Source organism: Rutilus rutilus (genome assembly GCF_951802725.1).
Source record: "Rutilus rutilus genome assembly, chromosome: 25".
In the NCBI taxonomy this organism is placed as follows: domain Eukaryota; kingdom Metazoa; phylum Chordata; class Actinopteri; order Cypriniformes; family Leuciscidae; genus Rutilus; species Rutilus rutilus.
The window spans coordinates 26,648,378-26,672,317 of record NC_140229.1 but is presented as its reverse complement, the minus strand read 5'-3'; the positions used below and the strand labels follow the sequence as shown (position 1 = coordinate 26,672,317).

At 38.8% G+C, this 23,940-nt stretch overlaps 1 protein-coding gene across 8 annotated transcripts; it reads right to left on the bottom strand.

Annotated features, from left to right (window-relative positions):
- Positions 1-1,176: 1,176 nt before the first annotated feature.
- Positions 1,177-23,428, bottom strand: tpm2 (tropomyosin 2 (beta)). 8 transcript variants are annotated; one of them, XM_084401489.1, is made up of 9 exons: positions 23,123-23,415; positions 21,284-21,409; positions 10,592-10,725; positions 9,763-9,880; positions 9,404-9,474; positions 8,688-8,763; positions 7,689-7,751; positions 6,942-7,011; positions 1,177-2,331 (listed from the first exon to the last, which is right to left on the bottom strand). In XM_084401489.1, the coding sequence occupies exons 1-9, from the start codon at positions 23,234-23,236 to the stop codon at positions 2,249-2,251; spliced, it is 855 nt and encodes a 284-aa protein (XP_084257615.1). In that variant the 5' UTR covers positions 23,237-23,415; the 3' UTR covers positions 1,177-2,248. The 8 variants fall into 8 exon arrangements, with proteins under 8 accessions (XP_084257615.1, XP_084257614.1, XP_084257617.1 ...); XM_084401488.1 differs by lacking the exon at positions 8,688-8,763 and adding an exon at positions 8,138-8,213; XM_084401487.1 differs by lacking the exons at positions 1,177-2,331; positions 8,688-8,763 and adding exons at positions 5,937-6,341; positions 8,138-8,213 and having other exon boundaries at positions 23,123-23,428.
- Between the last annotated feature and the right edge of the window lie 512 nt (positions 23,429-23,940).

Genomic DNA, 23,940 nt, shown 5'->3' with positions numbered 1-23,940 from the left:
ACCTTGTTGAATCAATGCCACGTAGAATTAAGGCAGTTCTGAAGGCGAAAGGGGGTCAAACACAGTATTAGTATGGTGTTCCTAATAATCCTTTAGGTGAGTGTATATATATGCAACAACGGTTTGATAAATTAGGTGATCAGTAAGTCATGGCAACGTATGTTTCTACACTACTTTAACTCAGCAACATAATTTCGTATAATAAAGTTATACGAGATTGAATTCGATTTTTAAAGTCACTTTAATATTTACGTTGAAATGACTTGTACAACCAACCAAGATGATTGTACTTAAAAATGTAAGGCAGCAACTGTAGTTAAAGTAGGTGATTTTATTTATTTTTTATTGTAAATGGAGGATTTCTAACACAATATCCTGTCTGTCTTAATCTGAATGTTGGGCATCTGCTTAATAGTGCTGGACGTTAGTCAGAGCAGAAAGTGCATGTTTTGGTCTCATTTAGTCCCTTTTCTGAAAACTTGTTCATGCATTTGTTACATATCCATATCAAGTCTGGAGTTCAGAAAGATTCTCTGGAGTCCTGTTATCAATAATGCAACAGTAGAGCATGCTAACAATGCCGAGGTCACGGGTTTGACTAACGGGGATTGCAAAATGTAGGCTATACCTTAAATGCAATGCAGATTGCCTTGGATAAATGTGTCAGTCAAATGTAATAGTTATCAAAAACATGGATTATTCTGATTATACCGTAGCTAAAATGTTCACAGCATTCAGAAAGTATTTAGACCTCTTTATTTTTCACATTTTATGTTGCAGCCTTATGTTAAAATGCCTTAATTTTTCTTCACATCAATATACACACCATACAGATTTGTGCTAATGCTGCAAATTTATTCAAAATAAAAGCTGAAATGGAGGTCTGAGTTCCAGCAACGTCTGACTTTCCATGGTTATTTACTATTGAGGGTTTTAAGGGGTTCTCTTACACCTAAAAGATTAAAAAATATGAAAGCAAAGGCACAGCGGTGTTTATTAAGTGTACATCTGTTTTCCTCACTAAAGCTGTGCATAAACACTCACTATGGCATTCACTAATCGCTCCATAAACTGTTAATTCAGTGTTTAATCTGTCACCACTCTGCGTCGGACTTCTTGAGAGGATGAGTTTTCAATAAAAACATTGGCATGTAAACATATCGTCAAAAGGCAAAGTTCTATTTTCATTACTTTAATAATTTTAATCAAACAGCTCAAACAATTGCATAGGATACATAAATGGGTGAGGCTACTTTAAATTGAAAAAATTATTTAAAAAGGTTCCCTTTTATATACCAAATAATTCCATTGATTTTTGTAGGATTTACTATATAGTGATTTGCATTAGAGTTTTAAACAATGAGACTCTTTTAAACCATGTAAAAAAAAAAAAAAAAAATCCCACAATTAATCAAATCCATTGCATTCTTTCACATAAAGAGACATCATTCCCGTCATTAGTATTATGATCATCACCTCGAGTAGCGTGTTATTCAATGTGCTTTACAGGACGCTTCACAGATTTGGTCAGATCTGTCGAATCGACAAAAGACAGTTTGCAAACATTAGAGTCAAAAACATAAGCATGTCATACAGGCCCAATCTTATATCATTAAGACTAATGCTTTATTGTCGCCTAATGCTTTTTCACAACATTTTTAATTAATTTAGGCCTGTACAAGCAAGGGTACATCAGCACAATTTAATTTTTGGACCCTCCCCCCCATGAGATCCACGTCCAAATCTCGTCAGAAACATATTCTGCATTTGGAAAAGCAAATTTCACAAAAAGGCCACAAGTTTGCAGCACTGCATGCTGAGCATTCCTTATGCAACTTTACAGGTGATTTGAGACACATTCGTTACACTCACAGGTTGTGCATTTTGGTACAAATCAATGAAAAAGCTTAAAAAGTCGTAACCTCAAAAGTGCAAAAACTTTCTTTTAAATAGTTGGTATGGTCCAAAGTCCAAAGTGGAGAATTACAGCGTTTTTCAGGTCAAAAAGTTGACTTTGGAGGAAACAACATTTGTAGTAAACATGATGTTTAGAATAACTCAAACCAAATTAGACATTCGCAATGAATTTATTACAAATATTAAAAATCCAAGATAATGATTTGTTTAAAGTACTGCTGGCTTCGCTACTAGTACAAGACATTGTTTGTAAAGAAAAAAGCAAGTGTGTGCTAAGACATTGACTGATGAAAGCCCAGATCTGCCAGGCCGTCGCTGTAAGACTTCATCTTTATAAATTGTTGAGCTCCAGAAGGGTCTGGTCCAGCACTTGGTGCATGTTCAGGTTCTCCTCTTTGGCCTGGGCTAGTTTCTCTGGAGATGTGAGAACAGAAAGACACTTGGTGAGACAGCCTTGATACACAACCTAATGAAAATACAAAAGTATCACAATAAAATCAAATCTTGACAATTATGATATAGGAACTATAGAAATGAGAGGAACTGCACCTAAACCTGTAATATATAACTGTCCCTGGAGTTCATATTCATGATAAACCCCCATGGATTATCTTTCGGTTCCCATATTCCATTTATCAGAACCTTTTATGAGTTTGTGAAGTTTTTGTTCTTCTGTGGTTGCATCAAAGTTTATGTGGAGAAAACCCCAGGAATATTGCAAAAGCACAAGAAGACCGTCACCGCTGGTTATAACATAAAACAGAAATGGAAGTTGTTTCACTGACGACTTCAGGCCAGGTCACATGACCTCGACGCACACCTCAGAAATTATTCAGCAAATGTATTTTCTTAGGAATTTATGAACACTCAGCAAATAAGAGGTTTCACCTCAAGCGAGTGTTATTCACATCTTAATGTTTCCATTCAGTATTTTTATGCAATATACCAAAATGTAAAAATGTGTTAGTGAGGCCCAAACACAGAGAAGTCAAAAAGATGAAAGAAAAAGAGAGGATAGAGATTTCAAGAGCAGTAAAATACAGTTTTCTGATCAGATATTCTTCTTTATATGAGGCCACAGATTCTCCTTTTTTCTACTCCTTTAGAGCTTTGATTCACTCACTCAGGTTTGTGGTTTAAACTTCCCCGGATAAACATACTTTTTAAAGAGTTTAGGCAATTAGTTTTGTCCACCATAAATGAATTTTTCTATTTATAACCGTGAAAAGCACATTCAGATGCAGTGAATCCTCTAAACTACAGAGTCGCTCCTGACCTCAATGATGGCAGAAGTGTAATAACTATAACATTGTTCTGGAGGCTGCAAACCCATGGATGTTAAGTTGATATCAGAGGCGGGAGACGTAATAACATCTGTCCGGTTTAGTCAACCGCAGCTGATTTATGCTCTTAAAAGAGTCATTTGAGATGATAACAGAAGGGTTAACTTTGATTAACATGTAGTTAATTAATATTACTCAGAACTTAAATGTTAACAAGGACACCTTGGTTTCTCAGAGTTATTCAACTAACTTGCTTGAGTTATTTAGACCTACTTTCTGTGTAAATATAGCACATTCAAGAGAACAATGACATCAGGCACTGTATCATTCAGTCTTCTAGGTTTGAAACTGAAGTTGAAGTCGCAGAAAGTAGCGTTAGAGACGCGTCTATGCAAGGACACGACAGAAGCAGCTTCATATACTGTGCTTTATGTTCTGAAATGAGTCCGACTGCAATTTATAACGCAATGTAAGTACATCTCGAATTCTTTGAGCAGCTGAAATGAATCTGAATGGTCTTCTTTGTTTTTGTTACGGCAGAACAAGGGCTGGAAGAGGATCCTGCTGATCAAGTCTGAGTTTTGAAGGTAACTCCACCAGAGTAATCCGTGTAGACCCGAGCATGGACGTTCATGATGATGAAGAGGTTCGCCACACGGTTTTTTTGCATGTTTCTGACCTTAGTGTTCATTGTGATTAATATGAAAAAGCGTGCCGAAGAACATGTCATTAAGCTTTGAGTGGATCCGAGTTCACTTTTTACCTTTTCATGCGAGGCCTTCAATAGGTTTGCATCCAATCCCTGCACTGCCGGATACAGGAGCGCACACACACACACACACAACACAGATGAGGACTCAAACACACTCGCCAGTTTCTGCACAAAACACTGCGCTCAGCTCCAACACACACTTGCCAAGCGGATCATGGTTCATATCCAACCATACAAGCCTTTTCTGGCCCTAGTTCAGCTGTGTCACTGTTCTACACATGTTTGTGTCAAATTAAATAGATTTCTTATAATAATGAATAAATAAATAAATGAAAACTCTGTCATTAATTACTCATCCTCATGTCGTTCCAAACCCGTAAGACTTTCATTCATCTTCACAGCACAAATGAAGACCTTCTTAATGAAATCTGAGAGGTTTCGGTCCCTCCATTGACAGCTACACAACTACCACTTTTTCAAAAAGTTCATAAAGAAATCGTAAAACGAATCCATATGAATTGAGCGGTTTAGTCCAAATTTTCTGAAGAGACACAATCGCTTTACTTTTTTAATTTGTGTGTGATGTCTGACGGGTTTGGAAAGACATGAAGGCGAGTAATCAATGATAGAATTGATATTTTTGGGTGAACTAACCCTTTAAGGGATTCATTTTATGAGTTTTCCTAATTGCAGACAAAGTCCTGACGTTTTCAAATGCTTTTTTACTGATGTGATGTTTTTATTATACAAATACAGTTTATCAAAAACCTATTAGATTCGTTTACATTAGTTGTGTTAGTAATATGCCTCTCTTAGCATTAGGAAGACACTTAAGAGTTTGTTGTCTAAAGTCTGCATGAACCCGAAATTGTGCCAGAGATTTCTTACAATAGGGATGTAAATGGTCCTAAAGACACTAAGGAATATATATATTATTGTCAGTGTTCTGAGTGCTGTCCACAGTGTCTGTTCTTAAGCACTTACTCACGAGTCAGGAACACTCTACACACTCTACTGACTGCAATAAATGTGCAACTACATCCCAAATAACTTTTTTTTTTTTTTTTTTACATCATCACTACGAAACTTGATAAAGGTTTTGGCACTTGCTAAATAATAATAATAATAATAATAATAGATAACTAAAAAAAAAATCATGGACATGGCTCGAAAAGGTTGAACGGTCCTGAAACCAATAGTCACACTTGTATTGTTCGCGGTCAGAAATGAGCACATTGGAAATGAATGGGAGACAAATTTCATCTATTGGAAATGTTTGGTGCTGCACACAAAAAATTTTTTTTCTTAATATTGACCTCAAATTTGGAACACAGCTTATTTATTGCTTTGATTTTCTCACAGTTTAAGAGTAAACGTTTAGCAAAATATATGCATTTCATATAAAAAAAAAAAAAACTAAAGGTATTTTTGTGCATTTTTTTCATAACTATAAATGTTACATTTTATAACTTTTTAAAATCTTTTTTCACTTCAGCAATAATCTGCCAAGTGCCATCTTATAAAGACACCAAACTGAAGTCTGTGACCCAAAGCATTCAAGATTTATGACCGTTTAAGTTGGACATTTCTTTTTCAGGTCCATGCTCAGAAAGTGAATAAATGAAGTATAACTATAATCTAGTACTATCAAATCCCCTAAAAATACAAAATATTAAATAAAAAACAGTATGGAATTAAAATACATTTTCTTTTGTCATTTTTGACTGACAGCAACACGAAGATCACCAGAGGGTTAATATCTGCTAACTCTTTATTGTGATGCTCCTCAACAGACATTATACTGACTATAAGTAACTTTGCAACTTAATTTCAGCTTATTCTACTAACACCTAACCTGGCAGTCTACTATTTAGTTGACATGTACTTGCAAAGTAACTTATAGTTCGCTGAAAATAAAGTGTAACCCATGATTCACCGAAATTATTATTATTACTCTCGCAAATAAAACGGATGATGAATCTGTGATCATGCAAACAAATGAATCTCAAGAAACAGAAGGAAACTGAAAGAAGACATTTAGGACATTTATTACAGCAGCAGGATAAAGTAGAGCAGCACATACGACACAGACGTGCAGTGGAAGAGTCAACACTGATAGACACTAAACATCAGGCTCATCAACCACCGCTAAACGGACAGTCCTGAGAGGGACAACACACAATGCTGACCTTCAGGACAAAATCAGGAGAGAAAGACTTGAGCTGCAGCCTGACCTCCATCAGACCCATGTCCGTTTCAAAGTCACATGGAGAAGAAAACAAAACACAACTAGCCAAATGGACAGCGAAGAGGAGAAGGATGAGGATGAGACGGAGAAGAGCGCGTTTAGAGGGTAGTCATGTCGTTCAGAGCCAGATCCAGCTCCTCGCTGAGCGCTTTACCCTTCAGTTTCTGAGCGTACACCTCATCTGTGCATCATCCCAGAGGAACGACCGAAGAGAACACACACACACACACAGACAGAACCACACAATGAGCAGAAAAAGACAAAATAATGCCGTCAGATGGAGAACCACAGAGGCCAGCTTCAACTACAACAGTGTGAGATCTTGGTTAGAAAACCTTGGCACAGCAATCCTCACTCAGAGTCATCTTGATCAGTCACTCGGAAATGAAACTTCATCCGCAAAACCCACGATGCATGCTCTCGCGTGTCGGCTACTCATTCACTGAACATCTAAGGTGTCAGTCACCTCACCAAAAAACAGATGACATGCAGTTTCAGCGCATCAAAACGACACCAGATCCATCTGCCGAAACCAACACACACAACGGCTTCACCGTTTCAGGCAATGTTAGTATAAACCAGCTCATTCTGCTCATGCCGAACAGTTTTTCCATTTTCCTATTACTAATTATGGTTGACAAAACATGGAAGGGAAGTTATAATTGGAATGGCATGTTATGAAGAGTGAGTCATCAAAACGGCTAATACACACAAAGTCCAAACATTGCTGTTATTCTGTTATTAGTTCAGTATTTACAGGCAATAACTCTCGAAGGTGTACCTTCTAAATCATCAATGGTCTTCTCAAGCTTCGCCACAGACCTCTCAGCAAACTCGGCACGCGTCTCAGCCTAGGGAAAGGAAAACCAACATTCTTCATGAACTCTTGAGCGGAAGACAGTAGAACATTTTACTATGGTCATTTTTCCAATCGTCGATTTGGACTAAATGATCACTTCAGCAATATTACATGAACAACAGTGCTATGGGGGTTATGCGAAACAAACTTCAGTATCCTGTTAAACAGGTCACATGGCTTCCAGTTCAGGCGTTTTGTTAAATATAGAGCTGTTTTACTCCATATGCCTTCAAAGGAGCATCCAAAATCATCACTTCCTGATAAACTGGCACTAAATATCACTAAGAAAAGTAGGAGAATGATTACATATAACAGTGTCGAATTCAGAGTGGCTCGCGTTGTGTTTATCACTGGATAGAAACGCACAAGCCCAGAGCAAGTTCACCAGCACTACACAGTTGAGACTGGTGTTGTGCCAAATGTTAACTGCACTGCTTCTGATTGGTTCAAACACTGGGGAGACTGCAACCTGATTGGTCAGAAACCTAATCCCAACCATAGTAGGGAGAAAGCAGGGAAGATTATGACTTAATAATGAGCCGTCCATGTCTGGATTTCAGAGCAGCTGAAGTCCAAAAACTGCTGAAAAGCATGTGTATGAACAGTGCTTTTATTTGCACACATAGTGACGGAGCAGTGTAATTTCAGTACAGTGAAAGGAATACACACCTCTTTGAGTTTGTCAGTGAGTACTCTGATTTCCTCTTCATATTTGTCTTCCTTTGTGGAGTACTGGGGAATAATAATAAATAAAAAAAGATCATTAATGCTGCAGTCATTCAATATTTTAAAAATTCTTTATAGGCAGCTATTGTTGCATCTGAAATCAGAAGAAGAGCAATGCATAGCTTAGCAAGAGAGATGGCAGTGAAGTCTATGGAGACTGTGAGTGTGAGAAAGATATTTTACTTGACCAACAGGATGGATTAAAAAGAGTTCACTTCATTGGCTTATCTCACTCTCTATACAATGCTGTTTTAACAAGGGGAATCTCATTTTAAGTTTGGTTTCAAATTCAGACATATGTGACACAATACTATGTTGTGCGAAGAAATACAGAGTGAACAGCAGGACATTTGGACCTTTAACGCTGACAAATGCTATGAGTCTCTTCCTACCTTCTCAGCCTGGGCCTCCAGGGACTTCAAATTGTTGGTGACATTTTTCAGTTCTTCCTCAAGGTCACCAGATTTGCTATACAACAGCAAGAGATGCAGGAAAAGAAAGGGAAAAGGAGAGGAGAGAGACAGCACTTTGAGAAGACAGGAAAGGCAGCAATTTTAGCTAAAGAGACCCCAACCTCAATGGAACAATTGACCATTCACAGTCCTGAACGTTGCTCACAAACCACTATTTATAGAAAAAGAAGTCCATGCAATGTAGAATATACTGACAGTTTTGAGAGGTCAAAACTAGCTACTTTAATATGTTTATTCAAATAATGAATAAGCAATCCTTTTCCAAGCTATTTGTTACGTAACAGCAGACATTAAAGTGTGGCATTCCCCAAGGTTCTAGTTGAGGCCCCTTTACTTTCTGCAAAAGATGCGTTTCATTGGCACAGGGATAAAGCCGAGAAGAGCAGCAGAGGAGGTCACAGACCTCAGAAAGAGAGGACAAGTATAAAGAAGCCGGCGTTAGCACGCTACGTCAGTCTCTCAGCAGTACCTCTTCCTCTCCGGCCATCATGGATTTCATATTCTGGTCCATGAGTCTAAGTTCCTCCTCCAGCTGCCTGACTCGACTGGGTTAGTCCACAACAGGCCAGTGGGGGGTGGGGATGGGGGTGGTAATGGGGGAGACACGGGATGAGGAACAACGGAGCATGCATTTGGAAAACGGGGAGAAAGGACAATCAGAAACCTTGCTGTTGTTCAATGACCCTGAGAGCTCTTCTGTTACTAATTACAGAGCATTTGCAGGCCCTGAAGACTGTGGGAATCCTGGAGAATTTTACCTTCCAGTTCAGACAGAGATCAGGTCTGTCAAGTCCACTCAAAATGACAACTGAGAGATAATATCATTTTGCTGGATGCAGCTTTGTCATTTGTTTCAGGGACCAGACATGCATATCAGTTATTCATGCAAATACATTTATAATGCACTTTTGTTACCATCATAATGTGGGCACATACACACATATACGTTCCATACATTTTTGTTCCCACTGTATTCTAGCAAGGAGTTTAAGGAGCAGTTATCCAAACGCAGATTAAGCCTGTTCATGTTATCATGTCAGTGCTAGTAAAAAACGAAGTGTATCAGAAATATCAATGACTACAGACACCACTGTGTTAACTAACAAGGTTACTGATGTTTTTATTTAATGATGTTTTATAATAACGCAATAGTCCAATCTCAACGAAAGAGTTGCATGTACTTACGCCTCAGCCACTTCAGCTCGTTCCTCAGAGCGCTCGAGCTCACCCTCAAGAATCACCAGTTTACGCGCCACCTGCACTCACACACACCAATACACACGATTTTACAGCTATTCATTTATTACAGTCAAATAGCAAATATCAAAGATCTGTAAAGTCAAGTTAAGAAGAAGGAAGTCAATCCCCAATAAACAATCATTCAAGTTGAGGTATTATGACCCATCTTCCGCACTAAAACAACAACAAAATGACTATATGAGCTCGGACACCACAGCAGAGATGGCCACCAGCAGCCATTCAGAATTCAGCAGCCAATAAATTCCCTTGTGACCAGCAGTCGTTTAACCCTGTGCCATGCACACCTCCTCATATTTGCGGTCTGCCTCCTCAGCGATGTGTTTGGCCTCCTTCAGCTGCATCTCCTGGATCTCCATCTTCTCCTCATCTTTCGTTGCTCTGTTCTCTATCACCTTCATTCCTCTGTGAGAGAAAAGCACACATTCAGGCAATGCCATGAACAGACTAAACAGGACTGAGGTATTTCCTCATGGTTCTCCAAGGCTTTGTTCACACAGTGCATAAGATATCTAGTACTGACTGTCCACTTTACCAAGAGACCTAAGAGAGTAGCCAGTATTGAGGATAAACATGCATCCATGTTTTATTGTCTGACCTAGACTGAATCTAATTTCCAGCATTCATTTTCAGTTAAATTTTCTTTTATCATGCAGACTGTGCACTTCCATTGCCACACTTTTATTTACCCTTGATTTTTTTTGTGGGTATTATGATTTAAGATGATTTTGTCTTTTGTTTTGCTTTAATATTGTCTTGAAACTCCTAAAGTATAATTTTTTTAAAAAATAAACATGCATCCATTTCCCAAACCGCTTGTCCTATGTAGGATCATCGGGAATGCTGGAGTCGATCCCAGTGTCTCGGGATGAAGGCACACTGGACAGATCTCCAATGACCAAAAAACTACTTGAAACCATCTACAAATCTGGCTTGAATCTTGCTGTCTATTTTTGTTCATATTAAACAATGGATGTGAGTCAGATGAACAAAGCCCAGATGTGTGGTTAAGGTGTGGAGACAAGTCCCCATCATTTATATAGCGCTTTTAACAATACAGATTGTTTCAAAGCAGCTTTCCAGTGATAAGAGGGACTGAATGTGAGCAGGACACACCTCTCGCTCTCATCCGCAGCTTTCTCGGCCTCCTCCAGCTTCTGCAGCGCAGTGGCGAGTCTCTCCTGGGCTCGATCTAACTCCTCCTCCACCAGCTGGATACGCCTGTTCAGGGACGCCACCTCCGCCTCCGCCTGCCAGCACAGCAACACCACTCAATGCAACACATGCTGGACAAATGCGGTTCGCCAACAACTGTTTGGATAAGGTGATGGCGACATGTGACGTGAAAAACTTTCGATTAATGTCGAATTAAGTGGAACATTTTTATGACGACTCTTTTTGTTTTCCAACTCCTCTGACTCCAACCACATATCATTTTTGTATTGTTGTTTCCTCAGAAGTGGGCCTTTTAAAAAGCGTAGGCTGTTAGTGTTTCACGCACTGATCTGTGTAAATGACTGGATTGCTCATTGCGTGTTCGAGCGGCCATCTTACGAGGGCATCAATGACGTACAGCCAAAACACTGAGCTAAAATCACCCGATTTGCAGCGTATCAGACGCACGGGAATAGATTTTAAGATACATGTATCTACATTAATTGATACTTCGAACATTATCCGTAGCGTTTATGGTCTTTTCAGGCGGGATAAACGATTTTTAGAAATCGTTAAGATTCTTTATGTACATAATTATGCATTAAATATTCAAATTAAATTGAACTTTTTTGGCTTTTAGTATGAATCTGTTATCTATAAGCTAGTGTACTCCAAAACAATGACAACATTTGAATATAGAAGATATAAGCATTCAAAACTCCGCCAATATGGATCAGTGATTTTGATGACTTCACTCTGCACTTCAGCTTCTCATCAGATTTCCTGTCCAATCAAATGCTCTCTAGCATCTGAAGCTCCGCCCCCTACATTATGACTAGACGCTGAAGCTGCGGCTGAAATCGGTCACTTGTTCACACATTTACTATTTTCTCCATGGTGAATGGCAGATAGTGCACTATAGGGGATAGGGAGTGATTCAGACAGTGTAAATATGTTTTTCATCGGGGCGAATGAAGTGGTTGGTTTCATGGTTTCATGTTAGTGTCATGAGACACGATACACAGAGCGGATCATGTGATCGAGTCGACGCAGAACAGAATTGATCCACCATCGGACCCATTTGAATTCTACACATAATGCTGTATTTTAAAGCGATATGGAGGAGATTAGGAGGAGAAACGGTAAGAGATTAGGAGAAAACTGTGATATTAACTAAACTCTATTGGGTATTTTAGAAAAGGGGAGGAGCTGTTTGATAAGCCCCGCCCTCTCTTCCTGTTTCAGTGGAAATTACATCAACACATTGAATAATGCTGTGCGTTTCAAGCCACTTCAGTTGGCCTTTAAGCATGAACCTATATCTGGGATTATTAACAGAAATGATGATGATTTTTGGGCGAACTATACCTTTACATTTTCTTTAAACTCCATTGTATGACAAAAAGTGTTCATCAAAAAGATAGAACACAATACTAAAACACAGTGACAATGTTTTCTGCACCATTATTCACTACAACACTTTTAAGATACAATTAATACAAAACGAAATTCACTTAGAAAGGCTTTATGTTTGAGGTCTCTGTGGAAGCCCTTCTATACTTCTATACTTCTATAACGCGAAACATACAGGGTTGTAGTGTGGTCTGATTCCAAACCCTAGACAGATTAAAAGATGGACGACGCATCTTCCAAAAAAATTAAGCCAAAATATCCCAGTAACGGTCATTACCGATTACGTCAATCGCAGGCCGAGTCTGTGCAGTAGTGGAGCCGCGGTGTCTAGGTCCCGCCCACACTCACACTCCTGCACACTCATTCGCTAACACAGCTGTCAATCATCACCTCACACCACGTTTTATAGCATCAAATAACTAACTAATACCAAACTTATTGGTAAAACAAACACTTGAACATACGTCTGTGTGATAAGAACTACCTAAAAGGACAGAAACCATCTTCAGAAAATAATTATTTGAAGTGTAATTGGATTTTTTTGTTTTGTCTTTTCTCAGGATATAATTTTTTGTCTAGTAATTTGAATATTGTATTCGAAAGGAGATGCAAAGAAATTACACATTGCTGGGTGTTAGATTTTTTAGAGTCACTTTTTTGCTTTAAAAAGTCTTTTAAAGTGTCAATGACGTCATACACATGTACGACCAGAGATACTGCTTTACGGCAATAATTCAGTCACTCTGGTGCGTTCGCGCTCTGCACTTTCTTTTCTCTCGAGGCATCGACAACACAGCTGACACAGGTAAATACACACAGCTGACACAGGTAAATACACACAGCTGACACAGGTAAATACACACAGCTGACACAGGTAAATACACATGCTAGACGAGTTTTTGTTTTGTTTGTTTCTGGTCCCGCTTCGGATGCCACGATGCCATCAAGCGGTATCTCTGGTCGTAATCAGTCCTTCACTGACCAATCAGTGTTCATTAGCAGAATGCTAGCGTGTTATGGGCAACAACAACTCAACGTGTAAGAAATCGAAAGGACATAAGTACTCGTTCATTCAACTTTCGACCTATAACCCATGTTGAACTTGCAAAACCTACTATCGAATCTGAGATTTCTCAACGGCAATCGGGTGAAAGAGACAAATTTAGCCGTCTAGCCCCATAGACTCCCATTCATTCTGCACTCATGGGCGATCGCCCCCAGTGGAACTCTGGTGGAACTACAACCAAAATTCGGTACAATAGGACTTAATAGGGAGTGGGAAGGCTCTCCGTAGACGGGCTCTGACATTGCTGAGTATTTTCTCCTTAAAAAGGCAGTGAGTCTCAAAAACACGGTTTGAAATCACTGCCGTTTCTGACGTTACAAACTACCTCGTAACGTGTGATCATCAACGAGTGGATCTCTGAGCTGAGTGAGATTTATGATTTAACTTTTTTTTTTTTTTTTAAATCACTACATTGATTGAACCGTTAAGGAATCAGAATTGTTACATACATACACAATACATTTAAATGAAAGATGCTTTTATCCAAAGTGACTTTTATTCCATTCAAGCTATACATTTTATTTCATGCATTCCCTACGAATTGTTATGATTCCCATCCCAATTTTTTTGTGGCTACAAAAGAAGCAGATTTTCCCATCAGAGACAGTAACATTCTCTCTGAATGCATGGATTGCTGGATTTGAAAGTTAAACTTTAAAAATGCAAAGTTCACTAGGTAAAGAGGGTTGAGATCACTGTGTCAACTGTTTGTCCAATTCTTTAATAGCTAACTACATGCTAACAATCCAATTACTATGTCAAATGTGGGAACATTGGACCACATCACTACATAAAGCATGCACTGAACATGAATAAATGCTTGGTCAGTTTCTCATTTTAAAGAATGCAGAAAAACAGCATGCCTGTAGGGCAGGTCTGATGTCATCCCTCTCATAAATCCTTACAACAATAGTTGTACTAGCAAAACAACAGTGCTCAGTACAAAGGTGGCCTAATTCTTTTGTGGGTGAAGGCCATGCCAGCCCTCTATAGCTATTTTCATTGCAAAATCCAGGTGAAAATACAAAAATAAAACATCTAAGCAACATATCTGACACTTTTGCTCTGGCCTACTGGAAAAGCAAATGTTCTACTACAGTAAATCATGTTGCTGATCCTCTAGCTCAGTCAGATCAGTCACACACTGAAAACTATTGCTATTACCAACATCAACATTATTTCATGTAACTAGCCGTAATTTGTGCACTTGTAACGTTATCCTCACTTTCTAGGCAATTAAATCTGACTACTTTCAGATTACTCATTATTTACCCAAATACACTTTGATAAACATAGAATAATGATTTATATTTTAGAGCTTTTCAGAGCCAAAGCACAACCAAAACAAAGTTTTGAAAACTGTCTTTTTATGCATTTTCTTAATAATGGATTTTTGTTCATTTTTAACAGAGGCCCCGGAGGAAAAACTTTATTCTTTATATAACAGAGATACTTTATCTCTGTTATATTTACAATGTTATCTCATATTTCGCTCTTAATAGTCTATTTATAAACACATTCTATTTCTTTAACCAGAACTATTGTTACAATCTCGACTGAAAACAAAACAGCATTCAATCTTTGTCCCTCAGCTAAAATGAAATGATACTAAAAGCACCAGTAGGTGGCGGCAAATCATCGTCTTAACAAGTTATAGTCATTGAATCATTCACTCAAGTGATTGGTTCAAAGCGGCTGATTCAAGTGAGTGAGTCGCCGAGTCATTCATTAGAACGATTCATTCAAAAACGTTGATTCATTCAGTAACGAAACTGAAATGGTGTTGTTCTGAGACACGCAATGGTTCTAATGTTAGGATGTATTCTTGTTGGCAAAATAGAGCAAAAACAGACTAAATTGAGCCTATTATAGCCTATTAACTTATTGTTTGTTAAATTGTTGTATAAAATTAATATCACATTTGCAAACGCGCTGATATTCTGGGAAACAGCACTCCTGCTCGTGTGATACTGCAAAAACAAGAACTGAGACTTTTTGCACCATATCTTGTTTTTTGGAGGCATTTTTATTCATTTTGGTGGCAATTTTGCCCCAAGCCCCCGTTAAATTCAGACCCTGGCAGACTTTAGTCAGGTTAGACGCCATACTGAATTTAACACGGATGAAAACGAGACTGAGGAACAGACGTACAGTCTTTGCAATGGCACACACTATATAAAGGTGCATTTTCACAACTGTTTTACTGAGATTTTGTCTACTGAATCTTGTTTTTCTTTCTGTAAAGTCGTGTCATCAGCTGCACAGCCCACTGAATGCACTGTATTTTTGTCCCTTGTTTTCACTCCTGTCAGAAATGAAATCTGGCGCTACCCTGATTAAGGTCTATTTGCCGTCTATCCTGATGTAAACAACCACCACTTCTCTTACCGGATGACAAGAACACAAGAGGATTATCCTGTTCTGGGTCAGATGAACTCAAGTGTCCGCCTTCAGGAGGACGAAAACGGCATAATCCCTTGTTTTAACTGACCACTTGTTTCACATATCCATAAGTCCATGTCATAGAAAGAGCTTAAGTTTGATGTGAGAGATGATTTGAGTCTGTGCATCACACCTGGCCTCTATATGAACTCTAATCCTGCATTAGCATTAGCTCAAGTTCACCTGTTCAACCTCAAGCACAAACTTCTTTTGCTGGTATTGTTTCCTTCACTGTTTGTTCTACCTACATGGAAACTGAAATCTGGGTATTTATAAAGTGAAATTAATGTTTAAGAAAATTGGAGCATATAATGACACTACATTGAAGAACATCGGCTTTACGTTTGCCATCCGCATCTAATACGAGCGTTTAATAAAGATATTGCGGTCATCCAGACCTTACAACAGGGGTTTTCAATCGTTTAGATGCCACAGACCCCCGAATATGACCATCTTCATGTGAGGGACCCTCATGCTAACATGGAAAAGGCATGTTTCTTTTACAAACACACAATTTATACACAGAAAATTTTAAATCTAAAATTCTATTAAGACACTCAACTATAGTAATGCAGTTTTTACTTAATCTAATTCAGTTTATTTATATTAATCAAACATTTTTATTTATTTATTTTAATCTAGATTAATCTATTTAATAGATTATTAACTAACCAATCTTTTTATTGCAATCACATTTTTTATTTTTATCAAACTTTTTCCATATTTATTCTACTCGTATTATGTTTGTTTTATTTGTACAGGTTTTTTTTTAATTTTTTTTTTTACAGACTTTTCCCCTTGTGGCCCCGGACCCCAGCATGAAATCCCCTGGCCTGTAAAGGCCCCACACACAGCAGACTGTTAATGCTCTTGCACTGACACACACTGCAGTGAACAGGCTTTGAGGTGAGCTGCAGGCCGGTGTGTGTGAAGAGAGGATCAGTGTGTGTGTCTCACTCACTCTCTCCCTGCCCTGCCGCTCCAGGTCCAGCTCTCTCTGCAGGGTTTCTGCCCGGTCCTCGGCATCATCCGCCTGGAGCTGGAGGCTCTGGATCTTCCTCTTCACGGCCTCTATCGAGGTGACCGAGGCCATGCCCGCGGACACCGCTCTCAACGCCGACACACACCGCGACACGGGCAGGACAGCAGCGAGACCGCTCTATAATCACGCGTTCATGCTCAACACGGCTTGGTTTAGTTATTCCTCCAGTGTTTTTATCCAGAAGTGGTCAAGTTTAGCTCAGAGCGAAATGACTCGCCGCCGAGAGGTGTTTTACTCAGAGCCTCAGCGGGAGAAGCAGCGTAAGCGGATTGACGCCGGTGAACGGATGCGCGCGCAGCTCTCAGGTGATCAGACCCTCCCTGCCACAACCAGATAAAGAAACAAGTGTTTCACTCATTGATGAAATGGAGACAGGAGATTCATTCTCTTTTTTTTTTTTTCAGAATCTGTGGTCAGATATTAATCATGATGTAATTCCTAATAAAGTCAAAGAAACTCACTTTAAAATATTTTTGAAGGCCAAATTATTTTGATCCATTCCAAAGTTTTTATGTTTATTTTTGAGATGTTTTACAAATTTGTCTCTATAACTGATATAATGGTCTTGTTTATGGATTTTGATACCGGTTTATTGGAAATGGATAATATAACTAAAATTCAAATTTTATTTGGTAAATATCATATAGGCTACATAAAGCAAAATGTACCAATGGTAGAAAAGGTTTTTTACGACTCTCTGACTTCAATACAGAATTGTAAAGCCGTTAAGACATCTCAGCTGTTGAAAAGGATAGGCTACTTGATGTATTAGATAATGATTTTTTGATACAAGATGCAGAAAGATCTTATTTTTTTATAGATTCAAGTGTTTTGTATGACTCTGTATCCCTCTATTGTTATTGCAATAAAAAAGCCCCTCCTGTCAGATCCAGGGATTCTCCTCAGCACTCATTACAGGCTTAGTTCACACAAAAATAAAAATTCCCCCATGATTTACCCCCCCTCAAGCCATCCTGGGTATATATGAATGTCTTCTTTCAGCTGAACACAATCTGAGTTATATTAAACATATCCTGGCTCTTCCCAGCTTTATAATGGAAGTGAATGGAGTTTTCGAAGCCCAAAAAAGCACATCCATCATAAAAGTAATCCATGCGACTCCAGTGGGTTAATAAAGGCCTTCTGAAGCGAAGCCATGTGATTTTGTGAGAAAAATATCCATGTTTATAACTTTATAAACTATAATCACTGGTAACAGCCGTACGCGAGTCTAGTTCCAGCGGAAGAGAGACCTCGTTGTGTACAAACATCTGATAAACATCTTTAAAGATCAGTTTTACATTCTACCTCTTAAAGACGCTTTCTGAATGTCTATCTGACAGGAAATGTCCTTCTTTTTAGAGACTTATTGCAGCCCAGACAGCAGCATAGTGTCGGCCCAGATCCGGCACACATCCGGTAGGCCTGCACATGGGTCACACACGGGCCAGATGTGGGCCGGATCTGGGCCGACACTATCCTGCTGTCTGGGAGATGAGTAATAAACGTCTCAGAGATGTACGTGTGCTATCAGTGGACCTGCTCGCATTCATCACAGTTTATTCATTCATAAAATGTTTGAAATAATGTTTGTAAATAGCCTTAAAAATTAATGTCTCAATCAACTAAACTAAAATTAAGCACAACTCATTTTTTGAAGTGAGGAGGCTATTTTTTTGTTTTTAATAATTCAATCTCAGGAAGGATGAAGGAGCTCATCGCACAGATGTTATTTGTGCCTTCACATTATATTAATACAAATAACAGTATTATTGAGACTGCATGAATACTTCATTACAAGTAGCAACCCAAACTTTTTGTGAGCTGAACCTCTGACATTAACATTTTTTTTTAACTTGAAGTAGCCTACAATATTTAAGGTTAATATTTCAATAATTTAACGACACTTTCGCATATTCACGATTGTCTGACGGTGGTTAATGGTCATATGACATGCAAATTAAAAAACTATTTTTAGTCATTACTAGCCTATTATTATTAGTAGTACTAGTAAAATCCATATAGGGATTTTATAAAGTTTCGTTAGAGAGTCATAAGCCATGAACCAAGACAATCACAACACTACAAACTTTGATTTGAAGCTAAAAAGTATTTGAAAATTAAAGAGGTACAAGACTGAACTGAGTGGCTTTAAGTCAAGTCAAGTCAAGTATATTTGTATAGCGCTTTTCACAATACAGATTGTATCAAAGCAGCTTCACAGTATTAAATTAAAATAATACAACAAGGTTTGTTTCTAGTGGAATTTATTTAGTGACTGAATAAACTACAATCCCATGAAGCATTGCGAACAGCATAATCGAATTAAACATAAGAGAAATATTAAACTACCCACTTAAAAACGTTGATTATATATATATATATAAACAAACATTTTAAGTTTAATGCAAAATATGTATAAATATTCAAATATTTCAGAATTTTCAGACTGTAAGGAGATTGGCTCGCCGTTCGCAGTGCATCATGGGAGTGGGCGGAGCTAACGAGATCTTTTGCCCAGGTTTGCTTGTTCCGACACACTGATTGGTGGTATTTTCTGTGCAGCATCATTAGTAATGTAGTTTTTCACCAGGAATTCCACTGGTAAACGCGATTATTTTTAAAATAAGCTGAAATAACTGACCGACGGCTTCAACAGAAGCAAATACCATCGATGAACAGCCTCGAAGCTCACAGCAGGGCTGTCTTCTTTAAAGGTTTCTACTTCAGTTTCACTGTGACTTTAACCACTCAGTCTGTACGCCTTCATTGTCAAAGAGAGTTTGGATCAATCCTATTTACTGATTGTTTGCAGCTCTGCATTCCTGGCTTTGTCGTCTGTTTAGATACAAGAGATACAATGACTCAATGTAAAACTTGTGAAATTAGGACATTTTGTTAAAAGAAAGTAAATGATGTGAGGCTTATGAATACATAGATTTAAATGAACTTATGTATCTACTGCATTCTCGGTCACCTGCTGTCTAAATCTTATGTACTCAAACTGTGCATTTGATAACCATAAAGCAGGACGTCTCAGTCAGACTGTCCTCAGCCCGATCCCTTCAGTGAACTCTGAACAGGAGCACTGGAAGTCCTGACGTCACTTCACTGTAAACAAATCACTGCATTCCTCTGATTTCTTTCCTTTTTTGGCCACGAATTAATGGTGCAAATACAGTACAACACACACAGAGTTGAGAGTTCCCGACACACACTCTCAAACACCTCATGTTTAAAGGAAGAACTCAAGGCAAAGATATATTTTATAAAAGTCTTCTACTGTGGTTGCCAACGTCTTGTAACTCATGAACACGTGACTTGTTTTTCAGATGTAACTAGTTAATAATTGTCATGTATTATACTGCTAGAGCAGGATGGGCTCCCTAATAAAGGGAACTGCAAAAATACTAATATTTAACACTGCAAACCTAACAAATATAGTCTATACCTGAACAAAAATGTATCAGGTGTGGTACAGAATAGCAACTATTGTACAGCCATGGAACGTATTAAACTGTATAACTTGAAAGTAACTTTCATTTTGGTCATCATTATGAAGAGTACTGGATATTGAGATTTAATATGAATTCACATTCACTCTTTATTTTGAGAGTGTTTAGCTTTGGAAACATGACAGCTGTTAGTTAACCCTTTACTGCTGCTGTGAGTCTCACTCTGTCGTATCCATCCGCAGAACCCGGTGTTTGGAGAAGTCTCAGCACGCACGGCATCTGCTGCGAGGAGCTGACAGTGTTTATGAAGTGTTTGGAGAATATGATCCTGCTCGACACCTTCTCCAGTGCAGCTGCTGACAGGATGATTGACAGCTCGAGCTCTGAGCTGCGCATGCGCTGTACTGACGGCCGCCACACGAGGGCGCGCGCGCGCGAGCAGAACACATTAGGCCTACGAGCTCTGGATATTATGATTTTTGAACACCGGACTATTTTTATGACAGTTACGATTTTTCATATTGTGTGCGTATCATTGTGATACATATGTATTATTATCCAGATATATATTTGAACCTGGACCACAAAACCAATCATAAGGGTCAATTTTTTTAAATAGAGATTTATATATGGTTCAGAAAGTTTGATGACTTTCCATAAACTTTCCATTGATGTGTGGTTTGTTAGGATAGGGCAATATTTGGCCGAGATACAACTATTTGAAAATCTGGAATCTGAGCTATGGGTGCAAAAACATCTAAATATTGAGAAAATCGCCTTTAAAGTTGCCCAAATGAAGTCAATGTTGCTGCATCCACTCACAAAAATACATTTTTGATATATTTACGGTAGGAAATTTACAAAATATCTTCATGGAACATGATCTTTACTTAATATCCTAATGATTTTTTGGCATAAAATAAAAATAGATCATTTTGACCCCATAAAAAAATACTGTTGGCTATTGCCACAAATATACCCGTGCGACTTATGACTGGTTTTGTGGTCCAGGGTCACACATGTGATCCGTAATGGTTCTGAAATACTATAGGCTTCATAATAGAATTTTTTCTTTTAATTAGGGGGTGAAATATTCCTGAATTTGCATTTGTGGGATTCATGCGAAATATTTAGCCTTCTAATGAGGTGTCAGTGGTGTGTGTTCTTTTGAAAGTGTGTAATTGCACCCGGGTTGAATGAGAGACATATGTGATATGTGTGTGTGTGTCACTCACATCTGCGGCCTTCTTCTCGGCCTGCTCGAGTTTCTCCTGAGCGTCCTTCAGTGACTCTGAGTATTTGTCCAACTCGTCCTCCACACCCTTCAGCTTCTTCTGCAGGGCCAGGAGCTCCTCTTCCAGCTACACACACACACACACAAGTTGGGTTTTCATGTTTTATGGGGAACATACTCATCAGACAAAATTTACATTTAAAAAAAAAAAACTCATTATGAATGATTTATATGGTTGTTTCCTCATGAAGAAAATAAATTCCTCAATTTAGAAAAACACACACACACACACACACTCACACACACTCACACACACACTCACGCTCAATAAACCTGTGTAGAAACCTTTGCATTTTTAGTCCCTTTATTAATTCATTGTCCATATAGGGGCCATTTTTCCACCTGAAAAAAGTAATTGTAATGACATTTGATCCCCACAAACACAACAAAATATGACTGACCCACACCCAGAACACCCGTGTAGAGCTAAAACTACGGGTCCCGTCTCTGAAAACACAGTAAATTGAGGTGGTCAAAAGCGTTTTGCCTAGTTTTATTCAGTTATTCTTTCATAAACTTGTGTTTCTCCACATTTTGGAAGATCATTCCCCATCAAGTAAAGTGTCCTCCATCTGAACTGACTGATAAACGATGATCTCTAAATCCCGTCTCATAAACGGGTCATTGGTCTGGTTGGGAATATGAAGCTGCGGAGAGTCAACTTCCAAACCACAACCCATTAACCGTATCATCACACACACTCAGTGTCATAAACCAGCCTCTATTTATTGCTCAGTTCGGGCCAGCGAGGCCGGCGGCACACACACACAGCCCATACCGCTGCAGAAATAGACACAGCTTTATAGGTAGAGAGCCATTGGTCAGCTCATAAACCGAGACAATGCGCTCATGATGGATGGCGTCCCAGCGGCCCGTCTGACGGAGCGGGACAGGCTCGGGAACACATGTATGATGGGACAGAGATGGGACAGAGCCTTGATCCCATTATGTTGAAGAATTTCATGAAGGTGGAGCGGGACAGAAAAAGCTCAAGGACAGCATGTGTGCTGCTGACCAACAGAGGCCTTGGGACAGGAATAGAGGGAGTTGTGCCATGTCATTTGTTCAAACAAAAACTGCATTAGATCAATGATCGGAGCACGTGACCAATCCAGTATCTTGAGATCACTGATTCAAAATCAAATGGACATATAATGCATGTGCTCCAACAAATGTATTTTTTTCTCCCATGGAAAAGCCAGCTGCACTTCCATTATGGAGAATGACAGTATCCTTGATGGAAAAGCCTTCTTTAAATGGCTTTTACTAAAATAGGGGCCCGTGTGTGCTGCTCTCTGGCGAGTTCAGTCAAGCGATGGAAACTGTCGGCCCTCCTCTTCATCAACTGGCTGTAATAAAGTATACTGAAATATACTAACATATTTACACTTCTATATTTGGCATCGGTCACTTCAGTTAGTCATGATGGACAGGTCTCAAGGAACAAGACTATTAATATCTCCACGTATCACAAATGCTGGACCATAAACTGGGATTAATCATTGGTTTTGGGAGGGAAGTTGATGCCAATAACCACACGATTACTGATCACTCATCATACAGAACACAGATAGTCAGATTATACACGGAAGGTCAGATTATATGATTTCTGTGAGCACTCTAGGGAAACTTTTTTCTAATTTTTAAATTCTGGCTATAAATGATTTTGTAATAAATGATTTCTATCACTGCTTAGACAACACCTCCTCACACTTTTCCTGATTTCATCTCGTCCGACTCACTCTAACTTTAACATGGACGTCTCAGTGAATGCGTTTACCTGTTTGCATTTGTCCTCGGCACCTTTCTTGTCAATCTCAGCCTGTTCTGCGCGGTCGATGGCGTTCTCCTTGTCCAGCTTCAACATCTGCATTTTCTTCTTGATGGCCTCCATGGTTGATGTGTTGTGTTTCCGCTAGCAGCCGAGGAGAAAGAGAAGAGAAGAGAAGAGGAGAAGAGGAGAAGAGGAGAGCTTGTTCTCGGAGACAGCAGAGAGGAAACCCCTCAGGAGGAACTCTGGGCTTCTTTGGAAACTTCTCTGAAGAGTCTGGGAGAGTGCCGTCCCCTCGCTCTGATTCGTCCCGCTGGAGGGGCTCAGCGTTTGATCCTGAGCTTTTGTCCATGTTTGGGAGGCTCTGGATCCTCATTCTCCAGTTAGACTTAAGAAGAGGTCAGGATTATTCAGTGCCCTGAGAATAAAAACAGCTACTGATGTAATCGTACATTACTCTCTGCATTCATCAGAGCTTTAACATTGATCTTTTTCTCATAGTCTCTTAGAGATGCTGTAATTCCAGTATGTGCTCTGATGACTTCACTGCCTGGACATGGACTTTTTTATGCTTTCTTTATGAACACATCGCATAAAATGCTGAATTTGTTTAATTTGTTTTTTAAATGTCTTTAGACAAATGAGAAATAATTCAATTTGAAATGTATAGCGCTTTTCACAATACACATCGTTTCAAAGCCAGAGTTCACATTACAGTTTAGAGTGATCTGTTATCAGAGGGAACATATTTCAGAAATGTACATATATAAATCACAGTTAGCTAAAAATGTATGGTAACACTTTACAATAAGGTTCATTAGTTAACA

Bases quoted from the DNA above. Each gene is read 5' to 3' on its own strand.
- tpm2 (XM_084401487.1), bottom strand. From the start codon at position 23,236: ATGGAGGCCATCAAGAAGAAAATGCAGATGTTGAAGCTGGACAAGGAG. The intron at 9,475-9,762 runs GTGTGCATGGCA...GTGTGAGTGCAG, and splicing joins CAGACCGCAAATATGAGGAG to GTGGCGCGTAAACTGGTGAT. The intron at 6,342-6,941 runs GTACACCTTCGA...GATGATGCACAG, and splicing joins GACCATTGATGATTTAGAAG to ATGAGGTGTACGCTCAGAAA.